Genomic DNA, 22,053 nt, shown 5'->3' on the forward strand with positions numbered 1-22,053 from the left:
CTCCAAAACATTACATATAAAAGCAAAACAATGGCAGAAGCCATTTAACAGCACAAGTACACCAAATATGTAACTTTTACCTGCTTAGTGGGGTATTTTCACTGTTGTATTAGTACTTTTACTGAAGTTACGGATCCGAAGATGACAAATTTACTTAGAAGCATATTTTCTAGTGTCTACCTGCATAATTTACGTCAATTAAAGTCAAAGGGAAGGAGTTTTTAACACTCGGAATCAAAATGTAAATTCATGTCTTTAACATTAAAGGAGTGTAATGACAAATACAGTGGACGAGGACTAGCTTTTTTCATTATAATCCACATCAATAACTGCTTTAAAACAGGTCAGTGGGTTATAATGTTGAGTGGTTTATTATTTAGTGTTTTTGTGTGCATATAAAATGTCACTACTTCCTTCTTGTTACACATTTTAACATGTATTTGGTTTATGTTTAACAATTTTCCATATGAATTGATTTACATTAAAGTACATGTTCCTGCTAAAATGTCAACTGCGATTCATATTAAACAGAGAAAGAAAAATAAAAGACACAGAACAGTTGTCCACAATTATCCTTTATCGTAATGATTTTACATCTGAGCAACACAAAATCCAAAATAAAAACATGTGTAGAAGCGAAGCTCTTTAATGGGAACAGCAGGCGATTGGTCGTCAGGAAAGTTAAAGGTTAAATACAGAGCGGTCCACAGCGTTAGAGTGGATGTGTTGAGATCCAACACTTGAAATGAGACGGAAGGCACTTCAAATGCCAAGATAATACAAAATGTAAACCTTACTTTGGTGTTTTTTTTTACCGCATTACCCCTTTGCTTAAGATTTAACACCTTTTTTCTCCAAACAACATGAAAACAAGGAAGATCCATGGCAAATAATAGAGAGAATAAATATGAAACAATATTTTAAATCATTATCCAAACCTTTTTAAGGTGAAGAAGTAAATTTTAGTTTGGATTAGGACCAAAATACACAAAAGTTGCTTTCTGGAAAATTCGTCAATGCTGTTTTATATTAGAAACCATAAAGTGCATCTTTGGATGGATGGGAAAAACAACACTGAATGGAAATGCTATTGACTCTTTCAACTTATAAAGAATTAATAAAGAATTTACTGATTGGTTTGGGTTACACTCAACAAATTGCTCCCAAATTAAACCGTCGACTTGACTTGCAAACATAAAGCAACATAAAATCAGGACACTAATAGATATTAAACATAAACAGAACAAACATTTAAAATGATCTTGGACACTGTATTCTGCTTCCCAAACATCCACAAAAGGCACATTTCAACACACTGTGGCATCTTTTCTCACGCTTTCAAACTGTTAAAAAAATTGCCACAAATTATTTAGTTTCATCGAGCATCACTGGAAGAAATACTGTTGCAACACTGGCTAATTCTCTGCACAAAACCACTGTCAAAAACTCAGTGACAACATGGCAGCTGCAACTTGCACAGACACATACTCTAGACTTTGAGTAATCGGATCACTTAAATCAGGTTATGGTCCATACAAAGACGGCGTCTTAGTGCTTCTCAAGTCACTGATTTCTGGTTAAATTTAGCAAAAAAAAAAAAAAAGTCAGTCAAGTTTAAGGGCTTTAATACTATGAAGGGTGTTAAAAGGCTGTGCAGGAGGAGGGGCCACCGTCCTAAACACAGTGTCTCTTAAAACACTTCCAGTAAGAAGACATAAAGCTACAAGGCAGGCAGATTTGGCGTGTGGCAACTTGGTCAACAGCACAAAATCCTGGCAAATACCCAAAGACACTGGAGAGAAAAGAGAAGAGGGTGTGCGTTAGGAGAAAACCACTCGACGTCTGAGGCGCTAAGCAGATGATCATGGTCTTAAATCTCAATGGCAGTCTCCTCTTGGCTCTTCCTCTCCTCCACTGACTTAGTGTAAATCCACAGAAGTGAAATGGTCCATGCAGCTGGGGCTTCAGATACAGATGTGTGTGGGTGTAGATGTGTTTGTGTGCTGTTTGCTGGCCCTTTCAATGTGCCACATTCCAATTCTTTGGCTTCCAGGCGAGGGCCGACTCTCCACTCGTCGCCTCCAGCTCTCACCGTCCGATCAGTCTGTCTTTCTGTGGTTGTTGTTGAGGGGGGCGTGGCCGTTCTGCACGTGGCCGTTTTTGGATTTTTCCCTCCACTCGTGGTCATCATCTTCATCTTCGGAATCTGTCTCCTCTTTATCGCTTCTCTCATCTTCAACAATGTCCTGTTGGACAAAACAAGACAGAAGTTAGATCTTTTTTTAATTCTTAACAGAGTGAAATGACCCTGAAATATCTCTTACTCTTTTCCTACAAACATGGTACGTGTGCTGTTCCAGTTTGTGCACCTAATTCTGAACCACCAGGAGCATATAAACCAAAAATAAAATGATTCAGTACTCTGTGGTTTACCAGCTGGAAACAAAAATAGTAGATTTTCCTAGAAATGAAGTTCAGAGCATTGTATGACATAATTTCCTTCCTCTTTCAGGTAGAACACTAAGAAGCTGTTGGAAAAAATAATGCATGTTAATGCAAACAGCTTCAAATGGTGGTGATATAATATCAAGAATTTAGTAATATCTAGAAAGAGTAAAGAGGGTTCTTTTTACTTAAAACAGGAACATAAACAAGCCCCATGTGGAAGATTTACAGGGATCTAACTGCAGACACAAAAATTTTATTTATATATATATATATATATATATATATATATATATATATATATATATATATATATATATATATATATATATATATATATACATACATATACACACACACACATATATAAAAATTATTTGTACTGTAAAGTGATTACATTTTTTAATCAAATTAATCACAGGGTTGCTGTGAATTACTTTCTATTAATCACTATTAAATATCATTCATTTTTAATCTAAATTATTCGCGTTTCATTTTGCAAGAGCAAACAGTCTCAAGAAAGAAGGGAATATATATGCACTTAACATCTTTATTAAACACCTTCAACAGTTTCAACAAAACAACTGTTTCATCTTGGGGGTTTTTTTGTCCTCATATTTCCATCCAGGGGACCAACGTGCTGTTTAGCATCTTCCATCTTTATGGGCTGGTTCTGCTGCCTGTCACTACACCCATTTGCGCATGCACAATGCTAACTCTCCTTGGACAAACTGCCCCAAATGTGTTGCCAGAGACATTCAGAGTCATTCTGCACTGCAGATGGGTAAACTGTGTTAAAATTTTTTAATCAGATTAATCATGATGATGGATTAATTCGTGTTAATGGGTTAATTTGACAGCACTAATAAATTATATGTGTGTGTATAATCACATAAAAATGATGATTGTTTTTAATTGCCTTAAAATTAGCTGTTTATGTCTACATATCTTGAAATAAAAGCACAGCTGCACAATATTTGCCTCTGGTGTGAAAGTACTCATGTTGGTGTGATGCTAATTAAAAGCACAAACACAGACAGGCCCAGTGTGTAGAGGCCTTAAGGCTGGTAATGAGAAGGATCTTCAACAGAACTGGTTCAAGAGGCAGAACTGAGTTGGTGGAAAAGGTCTATAAGTGTCAGCATCACAAGACATGAATGTCACATTCTAATATCTAGAAATGCTAACGAAAGGTGCTTCAGTTCTTCCTTTAGCATATGACACTGTGACATGAAGGATAAAAGGTGGGTATTCTGATGCATCATCAGGACCTGCATAAGCATATTAACCTTATAAATCAAAGCAGAAAGGGTACTTTTTTTTGGAATAATGGCAGTATTTTGTGTGTGTCAATGTTATCTGTGCCTTGTGGAGGGTGCTAAAACTGGCAGCTGAAGTCCGTACATTGCCTGGCAGGAACTTGATGACCATTCGTATGATGAGCGCCGCCCAGAAGATGTGCAGACACTGCAGCACAAGCAGCAGCCCGTTGAAGAAGTAGAACCCGAAGAAGGGAGGGTACAGGGTCAGGGGGTACACCCACGTTGTATGTATGATCCTGCACAGGGGACAAAGGCAGAACAGAGAGTCCAGTCAGAGCCACCTACAGTCACCATCAAAAGCCCATTGACAGGGGCCAGGATCGGAGACACTGTGTCTGTTGTTGTGTTTCCTTCAAACTGTTGGACACATTTTGGAGAATTTCAACAAAATAAGAATGTCAATCAGTCCATAAAATGACACACAGGCTGCTATATTCAAAAGGACAGTAAAATAAATGAATAAATAAATAAAGCATCAGTAGCTAGCACATGACATTTAAGTACTTCAGTTCGTATTTGTGTATTTTAAGGAATGATATATCAATATGTCTGTGGTAATATAAATTGTGTAACTATAACAGAGGAAGTGCAAAATCAGTCTGTATCTTCTCTGACAAGCTGACTTTCCACCTCAGCCCAGCATGAAAACCCTTTACAATACTCCCTGAACATTATTCCCACAAAAAGTGCAAAGTAAGCTGAAATACTAAGTCAAATGTTGCAACCAAATGCACTTACTATTCACTGGCTCATAATAGTTACAGCAAGTCTGATGATTTTTTTTTTTTTTTTTTTACCAGAAAGGCAGGATTACAAGGCGGGTGACAATGAAAACTGCAGCGAACACAGTGAAGATGAAGTTGCAGGTTTTCCTCCAACCTGCGTAGTTGAACATTTTGGCTGACTGGAATAAAAAAACAGAGACAGCGTTACTTTTTCGGTGACTGTCCTCTAGAGGGCAGACAGTGAGCTGTATGAGGACAATGACTGACATACAGGTTACATTTAAGATGTCTTAAGACCTATTTCACATCCTGCTGGTTTGAAAGTGATCGCAACATAAACAGAGAACAAGGATGGGTGACTGCAGGTGTTGACAGGTGGTTTTTAAAAGCAGCTTTATGATTTTCTCTGCGACTTGGTTGTTTCACTGGTCTAATTCTTATGGGACTTCTCAACTTCAGAGGTAAAATGTGTAAAGTACTACAAATCTTATGACAAAGGTGTTGGTTGGCTCGTGTTTTCAAGTTATGTGATACAGTGTTATTATATATATTCATATTTATGTACAGGAATCTGAAAAAGAATGTGGTAAAGTAGAACTGGCCACTCACCCTCTGAATAATTCACCATATTTCCCATTTTGGCCCAATTTTAGATCTGAAATTAGAGCAAACTACCACTTTCGGCTTAATTTTTTCTTTATTAGTAACCGAAATTAGGTAAAGTTCCACTACTTTTGTTCTGGAAGCATTTTGATTGTAGACTAGTGTGATTATTATGGCCTCAACCAAGCAAACAATCTAATCAATATGGGACCATTTAACTTAGATCAGACCTGCAATGATTAATTAATTGTTTGTCAGTCATAACATAAATGCTTAAGCTGTTCAAGTCATTTTTAATGAAAAAAAAAGTTCGTTTTCCACTTCTGGGTTCATAAATTTCAACATTTCCTGGTTTCTTCACACTTCTATGACAGTAAACTGAATAAGTTTGGGCTGCATTCCAAACGTTATCTTTCACTTCACTTGAGAAACACCGGGTTACATTTTTCACTGTTTTCTGGCATTTTATTGAACAAACAACAGATTCATTAACAAAATATTCATTAGTTTACTTGTTTTGATCTATATTTTTTAGACAAAATAACCTATTAATTGAATGAGAAAATAACTGAAGTATTAATCATTAATGAAAATTAAAAAAAGCTGCAGCCTTATTTGAGATGCAATTTCTAGTATTATTACTCATATCTTTTAATTTATTCATTTATTTATCTATCAGGGACAATGCAGTAAAACATAGTGGAGATAAAGACCATCTGATGTTCTGCACAGTGTATAGCATTTAACTAGTTTGAAACTACTTTCCCTATAAAACAAATGCATCACTTTTGGGGTGAATTATTAATGTATAGGTGAAATTAATACAAACAAATATCCTCCAGGCTTTTAGGATTAACAGCGATAAACCTGCATGAAACCATTTGCATTACTCCTAAAAACTGTTCCTAAAAACTGAGTGAGATCCTTTTTTTCTCAGTGTCGTACCTCCATTAGATAATCGGAGGCATCATGCGCCAACATGATCAAAGTCCCAGCTCGGATGTAGTTGACGAGCCAAGAGAAACCGATGAGCGAAATAGTGGCCACATGGTGGACTATCTGCTCTTTGAAATCCTGCAGAGAGGGAAACAAATGAAAAAATGCAGTGCAGTGTAGTCACTTATTGATTAAGCTGTAAAAATTGGTTAGTAATCAACATGTGCCTGACGGATGTTGGTTTTACAAATGATTAACTCTCCACATTTCAGCTTATACAGCTTTGTAATTATAAAAAAAAATGACTAATTCTATCTATGAAGGGGAAAAACGTAACTCAAAGCAACTCAACAAGATTGTTTCGAAACAAATCCACAAATTGGGGGTTGATTTCAACAGAGGAAGTCTCAGGAAAAGTCCAGAAATCTGCTGCTGAGGTTTAAAAGATTAGTAAACTGGGTTATAAACCAGTGCTGGCACAGAGGCTGAGAAATCTGCTGACAGGCTATAAGGTCTGCTTTATAGAACAACATTTAAACCTGAGGACACAATGGTCAATCCATCTCTGTGGTGAGACTCCCCACAGTCACATATTAACTCACACAGCTCCAGGGGCAGGAAGTTTGAATTGACCAAACTGGGAAAATACTGACTGATCTACTCCACGCGATGCAAAACATCAAGACAAGTTAATGGATGCAACAGCTCAGCTTCATTATATTACAGATTTTATTCCCTCACTAAGTAGCATCTCTCTTAATGGAGGGTTTCTGAAGGGTTTCATTTACATGGGCTAATAAACAGGCTGCTCTGTATCACTTACCTTACGTTTGACATCTGATGCTACGCTAAAAAGCAGGGAGATATAAAATCCCAGTTCAATCATGTAGTACCAGTACTGAGAAGGCACCAGTGGCTGGAAAAAAGGAGAGGAAAAACTGCTCTGAGCACAAAAGACTGCCAGTAATTTTACCTTTTATTCATTTGGGAAGACATCTTTAAACTAGCAAAAGCACAGAAGAGAAAGGTACTTTCAACAGGGCACAGTGATCTGCTGGAAAAATGAAAGAAATTCTGAAATAACTGAAGGAGAGATGGTTTAGGCAACAGTAGGTGCATACCATTTTGGGGAAGTCTTCCCACATCAGCTTCATATCGTAGAACCATGGTTTCTGAGGGTGGATAGATGTTAAATATTAATGAAAGTGAGAGCATTTAACTCTTGTGCAAAGAGACAAAGCATGAAGACAGAGGGAAGAAATGTTTGGAGCGTCCATTGGTGAAAATGTTCAACTTTCTACGTTTTATGAGCACATGGAACAGTTTCACAATCAACTGAGGAGGAAATAAAATCTAGTAAAATGACGCAAACTGTAGTGACAAGAGTACTCACATCAATAAGGACTGCCAGGCCAGCAAAGAAAGCAAGAAGGTAAAATGTAAATCTCCAACTGTAAGAGAATGCACAGAGATCTCTACTGAGGCATGATTTCACACAAAGGACAAACAATGGCACAAAGTCAACTCTGAAAATGCATGTTTCTCTGTCTGCTTCTGCCACAGTTACTCCACAACTACTGAGGCTGCCACTATTTTTCATTTTGGTTTGTTTTATTACGAACAGCGTCACACAATGGCAATGAAATCAAATGTGACAAAAACTGATGTAAAATCAGATCTATTTTATGATTCAAAACACAAAAGATGGATATGATTCAGGGTGAATTTGATGTTGTGCTGATGTCGAGCTACCTGGCTTCACGGAACTTCTTCACCTTGCTGGGTCGGTCCTGGTTTCTCCGTCGCCTGAACCACCTCTGGACCTGTCGTACTGAACAGCCTGTGTGTTTGCTTAAACTCTCTATGGAGCTCTAAAATCAAAATGCAGGACAAGAAAACAGGTGTCAGCACCAACTGTAACATATGGACGAATAATGTAACAGCAATTAACTGAATAAAAGAATATCCATTAGGTTTTCAGTCTCATTCATTCACACCCAAATCATCAATATCTCTGGTATAACAAAGTGCACACATTGGGCCACATTTAGTAAAAGTAGAAGAGCAGAAGGAGAAGTTTTCTGTATTAGATTTGGAGGAGTCAAATGCGTCATATTTTGCTAAAACCACTTTTATTCGTCTTTGGTACATTTGTTTGTGTATTTGGACCCTAATAGTTCATAAAGTTTTAATTTGAGCCCTCCAGGTGCTGCAAAGCTATCTTTATATTCATTTTGGCAAAAATTGAGTGGATTCCTACAACCTATTTTAATTCCCTCTTAACTTGTTGCATCTATAACTAGTTACGTCACGACATTTGCACATATAAGGTCAAGGCTTCCTACGAACATTTCTCAGAGTACACCATAATTGTTTGTCAGCAGCAGTGAAGGTAGCTTATACTGACAATATGTCCAAACTTCAAGCCAATTACCTAAAATGTTCAGTTGTTGGTTGAACGGGACAGAGCAGCACAGCCAACAACCTGGAGGGGGTGGGGTGTGAAGTGGCTCATGTGCATTTGAAGGGCCAGCGCTCAAATCTACTTTTCTGATGTCATTACTCAGTAATAGGGTTGAAGATGGACCTGTTTAGTTGAATTAATGAAGAATTCAGACCCAAGCGTAGAATTTACAGTGTATGTAGACCACAGGGAACTGTTTGAAAATGCATAATTCCATTTAAAAAAAAGCAAAATATTACTCCTTTAACTGAGGAATGTAATAATATCTGTAAGCTTCCACAAAATCACAATGTCCAGGAAGAATGCAGGTAGAAGTACTGATTGTGAAACCCTGGCTAAAGACACTATGACATGCTGAAAGGAGGCCAAAAGTTTTGGTGCAATGGGCATAATGTGGCTCATTCTAGTTTGGGGTCGAAATCCTCTTAGATTTCTTCACAAAAATTAGGGATAATGTGCCTTAGCAATCAATATACTCTGGTAATTCTTTCCTTCCTTCCTCCGGCACTCAAAATACATTAACATTAGTGGAGAAAATTCAATGTTTTACCACATGCTTTCTGTTCTAAGTGGCGTGCACTCATACTGCAACCATCACAGCAAAGAGGATTCAGACATGTTTTTTTTTTTTTTTGCTGTTAAATAATATCACAATCAGGGATGCAGATTTGCATATAGACAGTAGTAATATTTCCCTATGAATATGTTTAGAAGAACAGAATTTGCAAACTTATTATCTTATTAGCAGAACTCTACACCTGCACTCACTGAATTGGAATACCATGCAGTACACTGAACATCACACAAAGTTTGTTCGTGCATGTAAACACATTAGAAAGTCCATCAGGAGCTTTTTCACTGAATAGTCAGATGCCACATTGTTTTTGGATGAAAACCTGCAGCTAACATCAACAGACATAAAAGTAAAGTGATGTAGGGTCAAAACACAGTAATGTCCCGTGAGAGAGCGAACTTTAATTGACTGCCATTCCAACATTTACTTCAACATAAAGTAGCTCCTTGTTTTGGATAATCCCTTATGGTCCAACTAAAGCAAAAATGAATTTAAAAGTAAAAATGTGGGTCATTTAGCAACACTAATCTGTCAAATTGTCTCTAAAATTTCCCGTCAGAGAGATTTCAAATACCATGTTTTGACCCTATTATTTAATCATGTTAGGTAGCATTAACTAGCAAGATAGCCCCGATTTCAGTCATGTAGTTTAGCTGTCAACAGGAGAACGCATAAAACAGTAGGATATAACAAACAGTAAGATGAAATTTAGTGTACAAAATCTCATAAATATGTCCACGTTAATGAACTCATTTGTATGCAGGGAACACAGCAGCAGCATGTTACAGAAGCAAAACAGGGCAACGAGGAAACAAGTGCATATTCAGGACTTAAGGTGAGCTCCTAATTATGAAATATGGCCTAGTTCATGAATTATGAGGAGACGCATTAGCATTCATGTTTAGCAGGTACAATCTTTGAAAGTCAAAATATTTGGTCTTGGGTCAAGGATCCCAACCCCTGAATATTTAATACTGCCATCAAAATCAATTAAACCATATTAAGCATATTTATACATACTATTTGGAAGCGGTGGTTGTGTCCCTATATGCACTTAGATCTTTAGTTAAGCCAAAGATCTCACTTGATAATGCTGAATGATTAGTTTAAATACTTCTTCACCAAAATATTGCAGTCTAAAAAGAAGACTCTTATACATACACATGAAATGAGATTAGTCACAAAATGAAAGTGTCAACACTTTTCTAACACTAACTCACGCTGCACATCTTCAGTAAATCCAGACAGTTTTAAAGCCAAAAGAGGATTTGCGTTGGCGAGAATCATTAGTAAACCTGTCTGAATACGTATCAAGCCAATTTTATGATTTATCCACAATGGATACCTGTGTGGGATGCTTTGATGTGCTGCAGAAATAGGACTCCAGAGTGGGATTTGGAGCCGCAAAAACCCGTTTCTTGTCCCTCACTCCCAGCAGAGAGGCTAGAGGTATCGCCACTGTCCTGAAAAGAAGACAAACACTGGGCTGAAAAGCTGCTCACAATGAACTTTTGTTAGAGAGAAAGATGCAAAACAGGCTGGCAGGTAGGTGGATAGATTAACAGGTAACTTAAACGATAACAGGACATGAAGTGAGGCTGAAAAGGGTGACTCACCTCTCAAATATCTGCCTGATGACCAGAAAGCAAAGGGCGATAGGAATAGTCGCCCAGAGGTCTGCTGTTTTGGGAAAGACTTTGCCATCATGGTCGGTCAGGTCAGCCCACCCGTGGCCTTCAGGAAACCAGATCCAGTCCGCCCAAATCTGCTCCCTCAGTTGAGACAACATCCTACAAGCCAAACGGAGAGAAAATGTTGTTGTAGGAAATGTAACGCAAGCATCAACCAGAGGGATTTGTCTGCTCTGTGATCTCCATTCAGAGTTTCCATTAAACAAATCGAGCCACTCACTCAGCCAGGACGATATCCTGAGAGGAAACGGAGCAGGCTGAGAGGAATGAGTATTGATCAGAGGCGATTAATCTCTAAGGGCATCTGCGACAGACAGTGTACCTGGGCACTTCCTGTTCCAGATCGAGAATGACGAAGGGAGGATTCACTAGACTTCACACAACAGTCAGAAAACCTGCAGAAACTCATCCACCACAACCTCAACTGCAGCTGAGCAATCATTTCCATTTTTTGAAAAACATTTACCATGTCTGCAAATGAATAACACATATATGTCCTTGTAGTACTTGGTTTAAAACATTTAATATTTGCTATTACCAGCCCTTCTGATCCATGAACGCTGAAAGACACTTCTGAGCAGCAATGATGTGTACTAGCCTCTTACATAGTTTTTAACCAACTGTATGTCTGAATTGAGCAACAACAATGATGCAATGACCGCATCATGTGCCAAGTAAGATAAGTCATGATAACCCTCTAATCCTGACCATGTGGCACAATCAATAAAACCACATTAAAAAATACTCGGCATGACAAATTAGTAAACTCACAAGCAAATCATGCGTGAGCTGCTATAGATATTCAATGAAAACTCATGACCAGAGAGACAAAACAACACTTAATTAGTTCTACTTTGTTCACAGACAGGACTGAAAATGGAACTTTGATAATTTTAGGACTACGCCTGAACCACTGAGATACTGTTGAGAGTATCATTATTGTTTGATACCAAATTTCAGCAGCAAAGGAGGAATTATTTTGGTTGGTACCGTGGGCAAAAAACAGATGCTTACAGCCATAGTTATTGAGTAATAACATTGAGCTTGCCCACTATTTGCTCTTTATATATATATTTAAAGCTCTAAGACCCAAAATCAGGGGACAAAAAACAAGAATTCTGCAATGCACACCTTCACTCTGCCGCTCTCTTCTCTAAGGCCGAATCAAAAGACTAAATGTAAAGATAAACGACCTGACAGGGTTCATGTTGCGGTGGAAAACAGAAGATACCTTTCCAAGCTTCTGTGTCAAGTCACGGCTGATTGAATCTGAGCAGCGATTAGTAATTGCAGCTGTCATCACATATTTAACCCCTCTCTACTTGCCTGAAAACACATGTAATTAAAGCCAAAGTCTATTTCACGAGGTAGTTTTCAGGTTGTAGAAACCCTGAGTTCACAGATGTGGGTAGAATTCTTATCTACTCTTGAACCACTTGAATTGCAATGTGCTAAAAGGTAGCCTAATTATGGAGGTTTTGCTTAATAACACTAAAAATTATTAAGCACTGCGGCTTTACGCATTTATGGCTTTGAGTTGCATGTCAAACTATCTTCATACCAGCCTTTAAAAATTCACTACCATTCATTACACTCAAGAGACAACTTCAGGTAGGCTAAGTGTATTTTTATGTTGGAAAACTTCTCTTAGAACTGCAAATATGAATAAATGAGCTGAAATATAATACTAAAGATTTGTAAGGAAATGTGTACGGTTACTTTAATTTTGGAAAAAAAATATGAAGTTACTGTCAAACTGACGATTGTTTAGGAGCCAGTATTGATGACAAGGTGTCTACCACTGCTGGTGTCGAAAAGCTTCGAACGATACTCTGGTCTAGTAAAAGTCAACTGAAACCGATTGAGCTCTGACCTACTGTAATTAATTCAGTTCACTTTGATATTAACAGAAATGAAGCAACATCAAATACATGGACAGGTAGGTTTTACTGCTCTGTTGTGTGAGTACAGAGACAGCGGCAGGATCTGTAAACAGTCCAGGGTGACCTCAATGTCTTTGTTACTTCTGGCTACTCCTGCACAAACAACTAGGTCCATTCTACATCTTAATCATCATATTTCTCTCTGGTCAAAAAGTACAGAAGGGTTATTCTCAAGTATGACTACCTTACTGAAGCAGATCACTCAGAAAGGACTCTGAATTCCTTTTCAGTTAGAAAATGTCTCCTTGAAGTGTAACTAAATCCTAAAAACCAAAAGCTGAGGAGGAGTTATTGGAAGCAGCCTGTTACAAATCACCAAAGACATGTGAACTAGACTTTTTATGAGTGGACTTTAACCAATTATAAGATTACAATGAAGGCACAGTAACTCAAGCAGGTCAACTTTGTAAACAGATCTGTTCACGTATCACCTGAAATGACAGATTAGAGAACAATTAGCTATTGTATTAACTGACTAGTCACAGAGTGTTAACTTAATTAGGAACTTCTTACTTTTTTTCATTCTATTAATTGGTTTAAGACGTTAAAGACAGGACGTGCCGATTCCAGCTAGTTAATTCGAAATACTTTCTGGGTTCCTCTGTGCTCTAGGAAAAAAAGAACACTGACTGTCTTTGTACCAAACAAGACATATGAGCACAATTATCTGGGGCTTTAGGAAACACCAATTTACTTTTTTTTTTCTTTTCTTTTTTTGTTTTTTACATTTTATAGATGAACAAATCAATCAAGAAAGGAATAAGCAGAAACAGAAATACCAAACTTTGATGCAAGTAAAGATTCACCAGTTCTGAAAATCTAGGCCAACACTGGTGGTTAAAATAAGAATTTTACTATCTGCTGATATAGAATGTTTTGGGGTTTTTTTGGCTGTCTCCATGAACATGAGGACTAAATGACTCAAAAATAGCTTCTTACTGAGACTACATGGATGCTTCTATGAAACTGGGTTCATTTTGGTACCTGGCATTTTGCCAGCTTTTAAGACCTAATGATAACAAAAAAAATTAGACATAGTTCCCCCCAGGATGTATCTAATGATGACCTCAGATAAATGCAAAAAATATATACTCTTGCTCTAAGCCATCTCAAAATTAAGGAATTTTTAATAAAATATAGAGGCCAAAAATAGGACCAATATTGGGACAGGAACAGCTACCTAGAGGTCAGTACATTTGATCTGGAAAACATGGTTTGAAATGATCTTATATACACTATAAATAAAGACAATGTGTTAAATTTGACAATCCTAATGGTTTTTGTAATCCAGACATGTGGGTTTTTCATGAATTGAGGTTTCGTGCATAACCCATCGTGTCCACTAGTGTTACATGCGGAACCTGCCCATTTAAACACAAATAAATCATGAGTGATTTTGCAATAGCCGTCATTTTTGTGAAACACTCTGCCTTGCATAATTAGTTTTATTCCCTAAATGTACCTGTGATAGAATGGAAAGATATTTGGAGAAATAGTAGCGCAAAATCTTCGTGTCCTTTTTACCATGTTACATTTGGATTTTTGTATAAAAATAATATAGAAATGTGTTTCATCTGAAAAACAGTTTCTCTTTTATCTCAGTAAATACTTATTTTTAAAATAGACCCAAAGTGCTTCCAAACTTGCTGCATAACATTAGTCTACATCTCGTTTGAATTCTTGGCCCCCATGTCTTGTTTTTAGGGACTAGTTTCATAGAAGCACCTATATACCGTGTAGGACTTGAGAAGGACATTCATAAGGTATATAATCTCACACAATGAATACAATCTCAAAAATCAAAGAGACTACATTTTTGATTTTTATTGAATTGCAAAGGTCTCCAGTGGAATCCATGATGCCGTATTTCCACATTTTTTCAGACAGAAAAATATTACAGAGCCCTATTTTCATTGCAAGTAAAGAAAGTTAGAATCTAATCTTTTATCACACTGTCTTTGGGACACTGCAAATTCAACAATACAAATTTACATAACAAATTTAAATAAAACATAAATATCAGTCACAGCGCTCAGTCTACAAGGCTGCTACCAATATTTAACCCATATACAATGCACTACTACAATCGACATTTTAATTACTTTTTGAAGTCAAATAATCAAGCCAACTTATGTTTACATAACAAACACATCACTTGTACAAAGTTGTTGTTTTTTTTTATAGTTGTCTAATTGAGTAAAACTAATGCTGCATTTTATTGCAGACATTTGCTCCAGTCTACTGTTTGTTCCACCCAGAAGCAGAATCAGTGTCATAAACATTATTTCAGTTTCTCTATTAAGAGAAACACAAACGTCCTCTAAAAGCAAATAAAACTTTGTCAGCTCCTAAAAAATGTTGACTATGGGTACTGTTTTGACTAATGGATTATAAGTGCACATCCCTAATCCCTACAGTTTCCTTTTTTTATGCTTTTAACATCTTTATTAATGGATTGAATAAACCGAAGCTGCTTCTGTCACTCTATGCATACATGGTACTTGTTTGTTACAGTCAGAAGGTGTTTGTTTGTTCTCAAAGCCAGGCCACTACACAAGTTTACTTAAGCTTGCAGCAATTGCACTCAAATAAGATGCTCATGACAGACCTGTTCCTCTATCAAAAGTTCATCTCCTTTACTCAGTAAATAATACACCAGTAGATAATGACAAAGTGCTCTTAAATTCTTTGCCACTTACACTAAAGGCCAGTTTGGTCTAAAGCAGCTTCACACATAATGTCTAGTTTGCATTTAAGAAGTGGGATGCACACCTGAGAGCGGCTGCAACTCCCAAAGCTGGTTTCCAGTTTCCTCTGTTAGACAAAAATCCTTCTGTGTGTTCACCCAAATCCCATAATACAGTCTAGAACAAAAACCAGCACTCATTAACATATTTTGACACAATCCACAGAGAGCTCATTCTTTTTGTTTGTTTGTGTTGGAAGGTAGGACTTTAAAGGGTTCAAAACACTGAACATGATGTCAAACACGGACAGAGAATTAGAGGTATTCAGTCTCTTTACTTAAGTAAAAGACTGTAAATATGATCAGCAAGATGTCCTTAAAGAATGGAAAGTTAATATCATGATCCCTGGATAGTCTTTTACACCTATATATGATGTCATGAATTAAAATTACGACTGCATTAATGTGTAAGTTATATTTTGTCACTTTTTGTTTATACTTTCATTCATTTTATGTTCAAACTGTTCTAAATTGCACCTTTTTGGATGTAGACTTTATCATTTTGCTGTCCAGGCAACTGCACAATGACATTAAAGACTATCTATCTATCTGCTTAATGTTGAGCTCATCTGAACCACTTTGTGCACTGCTGGTAATTTAATCTATAGCAATGCATCACATTATATAAGATCATGATATGTTTGCAGTGATGCCATCCTGTGAGAACAATGTATATACAAAAAGTCAATATTTCATGAGCTCAGAAAGTGTACTGTTTCCAGCTTGATGACCATGCATTTTAGTACAAGTAGAGGATTTTTTTTCCCCTTATGATATGATTCACTTTGTCATAAACATTCAAATCGACACCTGACAGAAGTATAAAAAGTAGTGCTGTAAAACTATTAAAAATTTTAATCAGATTAATCACAGGGTTGCTGTGGATTAATTTCGATTAAATATCATTCATTTTTAATCTATATTAATCACGTTTCATTTTGCATGAGCAAAACAGACTCAAGAAAGAAGGGAATATATACGCACTTAACGTGTTTGTCGCAACTCAGGTGACACGTTAGTTGAAGTGCTAGCAGAATCCCTCACTAACGTATGCTTCGCCTTAATGTGGTATTTTAAGATGGAAGTGCTTCAGCGGAAAGAAAACTCCTTCCAGTAGAGTGTGTATAATAATTCATGTCGAACGACTGTTCCGTCTCAGTTTTTTTTGCACTCATATTTCCATCCAGAGGGCCAACGGACTGTTCAGCATCTTTCATCTGTATCAACTGGTTCTGATGCCTGTCACTACTGGATCAACTGCCCATTTCCGCTTGTGCAACGCTAACTCTACTTGGACAAACTGCCTGAAATGCCTTGTCAGAGATGTTCAGAGTCATTCTGCACTACGCATGGGTTAATTGCGTTAAAATTTCTACTCAGATTAATCATGATGATGGATTAATCCGCGTTAATTGTGACAGCCCTAATTAAAAGTAAAGCTGTTAGATGGATATAATGAAGCAAAAGGTAAAGTACTTGCCTCTGAGGTGTAGTGGAATACAAGGAAATGGTCAAATACCACTGCCTCATATAGTAAAAGTCTAGTCCACTGAACTTCTATAGTACAGGTGTCAAACGTGGCCCGGGGGCCAAATCCAGCCTGCCAAACGGTCCAGTAGACCTTGGGATGAATTTGTGAAAAGCAAAAATTTCACTAAGATATTAACAATCCTTTTAGTTCAGGTTCCACATTCAGACCAATTCAATCTCAAGTGGGCAGGACCAGTAAAATACTATCATAATAACATATAAATAATGACAACTCCAAATTTTTCTCTTTGTAAATGTAAATATTTTCATGTATTTACTGTAATTTTAACAATATTCCACCTGATATTAAATGTTTTGTGTATTTGTAGGCCCGCTGTGATCTGTAAGTTATAATGAACATGTGTAAATGATAAACTGAGGCAGAATATTATTAAAATTACACTTATTTTTTTTTAGTAGTAGTAGTAGTAGTAGTAGTAGTTTATTCAGTCATGACAACACCAAATATTGTACACAGTATTGACATTTCACGCAAAAGACAGAAAAGAATCACAGAATCACAAAATCAAGAATCATGTGTTGAATAATGTGTTGAATAATGACTGAAAAGGTATAGGCAGAAGCCTATACCAGTTTGTTAGTTATTCACATCTTTTCAAAGGATAATTTGTAGATGTAAACCTTTTCAAAATGTAAATGTACGTTTTTCGCTCTAAAACAGAGAAAAGTTTAGAGTTGACATTATTTATATATGTTATTATGTTATTATTTTACTGGTTCGGCCCACTGCAGATCAAATTTAGCTTAATCTAACTCCTGAACTAAAATAAGTTTGACACCCCTGTTCTATAGACTTAGATCCAGGAGTCTCCTCTGCTCATTCCAATGCAAGAGTCTTTTTAAAAGATGCCTTATATATCCACAAAAGAGCGGTTAATCCTTCAGGTTATCACAAACAGCTAAATCAACACATTTGGTGAGGCTGACAAACTAATCTAAAAAGTAAACAGTAACTAAAGCTGCAAGACAAACATCAAAACCCTCCTAGATGTATTGGAGTACAAGTGGGATAAAATGGACACAGTTGAGTAAAAGACACCTCCTATGTGTTCTGCGTTTGAGTAAAAGTGCTTATTCTCCCTGCAGCACTGTGTAAACAGTTGTAACTGAAGTCACCGCTGGAAGTTTTTGATCTCTACGCTGTTTACGTAAACTAGTGCAAGGAGTGGCTGAGTAATACGCACACATGGCGCAAGCGGGGAGTCTCCCGGACATAGCGGAACAGACGGTCTGACTCAGAGAGATGGAGCTCAAACAAGTCTGTCAAACACTAAAAGTAAAAATGTAGATACAGATTTGAGTAATAAGCACCACTTACGTTTTTAACCCCTGTGTCTTAAAGGGAAAAAAAGCGTAAACTAGCTTCTGATCTTAACGTTCGCATCCAGTGAAAACTTTCTCGCGCATTCATAACTAGACGATTAACGGCAGAAATGGCCGTTTTTTTTTTCTCCTGGAAACTACTTCTGCATTTCCTCTCAGGCGGCTTTTAATGCTTTGTTGATTATGTGACCTTCTCTTATCGCGGTGTACCTGAACAAACATCCCCGACATCACGACTAAAGCGGAGGCCTGTTAGCTAGCTAAACTTTTAACGGCTACACTTGGAGGTGTCACCGGAGTTAGGTGCTTCCCCCCCTCCCCGGGTAAAACTTCACTTAAATGCCCCGTGGGAGGATGGGTCTCCCGTTTCTGGATAAAAATAGCCGCCTAAGGTGTGTGCCCGAAGCGGGGTCTATGATTAGAGGCTTTAAGGGGAGCTCAAACCACAACTGCTGCCGTTTGTAATCTTTTAGCTAACTTGTATTAGCTCGCCGCCCGCCGCTGTATATAAATCAATTAACGGTGCCGTCCGTCCGTCCACTTACCTCCGGTTGGCTTCACCGTACGCGGGCAGGTAACCTCCAAAAATGTGCGGCGGCTGCTCTTCCTCTGTTCCTGTCGTAGCTGAGACACTTTCATGTAGATCTCACCATCAAACACACTCCTCTTCAAACTTCTTCAACGTTTAATGAGCAGCAAATCCGCCTTTTTTTTTTTCTTTCTTCTTTCTTTTCCACAGGTTCACCGCATTCTCAGAGGAAAAAGTGTGTCGCACTTTCTGCTCAAAAACTCCCCCCTGTTGTCGTGATTTCAAGCGGCTTCAAAGAGGAAAAACACTTTTGCACTTTTCTGACGTATCACAGTCGTGTTTGTTCGCCTCGGCTTGTCACCGTTTTAGCCGGGTTATTCAATTGGTTTGATATAGTGGATATTATGGTAGTACGTTAAAACAAGACCGGGGGGCGGGGAGCAGCAGGCTATTTAAAGTGACGTGCGCCTCCGGTCAGTACGAGGAGTGGAAAGTGCCGGTGAGAAATTAAAAAAAATATACCTAATGTCAAAAGAGGATCCTGATAAGTCATGAGTGGGACAAACTGTATATAGGGTTATAATCTATGCAGAAATAAGTATATTCAAATATAAGGAGCAATAGATGAGATAAAGTGGATATAAAAAAAATAAAATTAAAAAAACAACTAAATAAGAAAGAACATAGAGTTTGCATGTTCCCCCTGTCTGCATGGGTTATGTTTGTTCTCTAGATCACAGGTGTCAAACATGCAGCCCAGGGGCCAATTCCGGCCCACCAAAAGGTCTAGTCTGGCCCTTGGGATGAATTTGTGAAATGCAAAAATTACACTAAAATATAAACAATCCTTTTAGTTCAGGTTCCACATTCAGACCAATTTAATCTCAAGTGGGCAGGACCAGTAAAATACTATCATAATAACATATAAAAAATGACAACTCCAAATTTTCCTCTTTGTAAATGTAAATATTTTTATGTATTTACTGTAATTTTAACAATATTCTGAATGATATTAAATGTTTTGTGTATTTGTAGGCCCGCTGTGATCTGTAAGTGATAATGAATATGTGTAAATGATAAACTGAGCCGGAATATTGTTAAAATTACACTTTTTTTTTTTTTTTCAGTTTGTTCATGTTATTCACATCTTTTGAAAGGATAATTTGTAGATGTAAACTTTTTCAAATTGTAAATGTACATTTTTCGCTCTAAAACAGAGAAAAGTTTAGAGTTGACATTATTTATATATGTTATTATGTTATTATTTTAAGATATTAACAATCCTTTTAGTTTAGGTTCCACATTCAGACCAATTCAATCTCAAGTGGGTCATAATAACCTATAAATACTCCATTTTTTTCTCTATGTAAATGTAAATGTTTTTACATAATTACACTAGAACAAGATATAGGGCGACACGGTGGTGCAGTGGTTAGCACTCATGCCTCACAGCAAGAAGGTCCTGGGTTCGATTCCAACACCAGTCGACGGGGGGTGGGACCTTTCTGTGTGGAGTTTGCATGTTCTCCCCGTGTCTGCGTGGGTTCTCTCCGGGTACTCCGGCTTCCTCCCACCATCCAAAGACATGCACTAATAGGTTAATTGGTTAATCTAAATTGCCCATAGGTGTGAATGTGAGAGTGATTGTTTGTCTCTATATGTTCAGCCCTGCGATGAACTGGCGACTTGTCCAGGGTGTACCCCGCCTTCGCCCCTATGTAGCTGGGATAGGCTCCAAGCGACCCCCGTGACCCTAGTGAGGATAAAGCGGGTTCAGAAAATGAATGAAGATATAATATTGCAAAAATGTCTGAATAACCTAAACAAATATGAACAACCTGAAATGTCTTAAGAGAAGTAAGTGCAATTTGAATAATATTCCACCTGTTACTAAGTGTTTTGTGTGTTTGTAGATCCACTGTGATCTGTAAGTTATAATGTACATGTGTAAATGATAAACTGAAGCATAATCTTGTTAAAATTACACATTTTTTCCCCCAGTTTGTTCATGTTATTCACATTGTTTGAAAAGATAGTTTGTAGATGCAAGGATTTTCATAATGTAATTTTACTTTTTTCACCCTAAAACATAGAGAAAAGTTTGGAATTGACATTATTTATATATTATTATATTATAATTTTACTGGTTTGGCCTGCTTCAGATCATATTTAGCTGAATGTGGCCCCTGAACTAAAAGGAGTTTGACACCCCTGCTCTAGATATATGTCTGCATAGGTCTGTATGTGTCACCTCTGTGATGAACTGGCAGCATGTCCAGGGTGTACCCTATCTTTGCCCACTGGTAGTTGGGATGGGCTCCAGCGTGCCCGTGACCCTCCAGAGGGAGGGAGGGATGTTTGAATGGATGGAATGGCTTTTTGTATCTTCTCCAGTTTTCCCAGACATATCATTAGTGCAACCAAGGCCCTGTCCATACGAAGACGGTTTTAGTAGAAGTAGTAGTAGTAGTTTTATTTCAAGCACATAGAATCATCAGACAACAAAAAAACATACAACATGATCAAACAAAATTTTTCTGTGCTCGAAAAGGAGTGGGAAGAAGTATAATTTATTGACTCCCACCCCCTTTTTACAAACTAATAAACTAGATCTGCTTCCTTTGCTTTGCTAACACACATTTTCCCCTTTATATTTTTACAATAACACAAAACATCCATACAAACCAATTCAATTCAATTTTGGTCATATCTGCAAAAGTTTTGTATCAGATAGGCCTTTCGTCCACACGAAACCGCCGTTTTCAGTCACTGAAACCGCAACTTTTTGAAACCGGGTCCCAGGGTAGATAAACTTGAAAACGCGGGTTTCAGGTCTCCATCTGTATGACCAAAATGCAACTTTTCTAAAATGATGATATCACAGCCCCACCTCTCTAACCTTTCATCCCGGAGGCAAGATGCCACTTCACATGATAGCAACAACAATGGTGGACTACAGAGTTGTGTTCGTGCTACAACAGCTATTGAGTTTATTGGAAATATTGAATCAAAATCTTTGGCTACTCTTTTATTACAAGGAGCAACAAACCCCCATAGCTAACAATATTAACTTGAGGCTCTTGGATCTACTGTAGAGAGGAGCAACCAAGAGGAAATACTGGATCAGACCTGGTAGAATCAACCAAGCTTTATGTGCATGTTCCACAGCTTCTCCATTTTTGTGAGAGCATTACAACGTCA

At 37.5% G+C, this 22,053-nt stretch overlaps 1 protein-coding gene across 1 annotated transcript; it reads right to left on the minus strand.

Moving 5' to 3' along the window:
- Window positions 1-557: 557 nt before the first annotated feature.
- Window positions 558-19,265, minus strand: cers2a (ceramide synthase 2a). Its single transcript, XM_030147145.1, has 11 exons — window positions 18,869-19,265; window positions 10,686-10,859; window positions 10,415-10,532; window positions 7,784-7,902; window positions 7,425-7,482; window positions 7,153-7,203; window positions 6,855-6,947; window positions 6,041-6,169; window positions 4,565-4,671; window positions 3,850-4,003; window positions 558-2,246 (listed from the first exon to the last, which is right to left on the minus strand). The coding sequence occupies exons 2-11, from the start codon at window positions 10,856-10,858 to the stop codon at window positions 2,100-2,102; spliced, it is 1,149 nt and encodes a 382-aa protein (XP_030003005.1). The 5' UTR covers window position 10,859; window positions 18,869-19,265; the 3' UTR covers window positions 558-2,099.
- Window positions 19,266-22,053: the final 2,788 nt, after the last annotated feature.

This window comes from Sphaeramia orbicularis, chromosome 11 (genome assembly GCF_902148855.1).
Source record: "Sphaeramia orbicularis chromosome 11, fSphaOr1.1, whole genome shotgun sequence".
Taxonomy (NCBI): Eukaryota; Metazoa; Chordata; class Actinopteri; order Kurtiformes; family Apogonidae; genus Sphaeramia; species Sphaeramia orbicularis.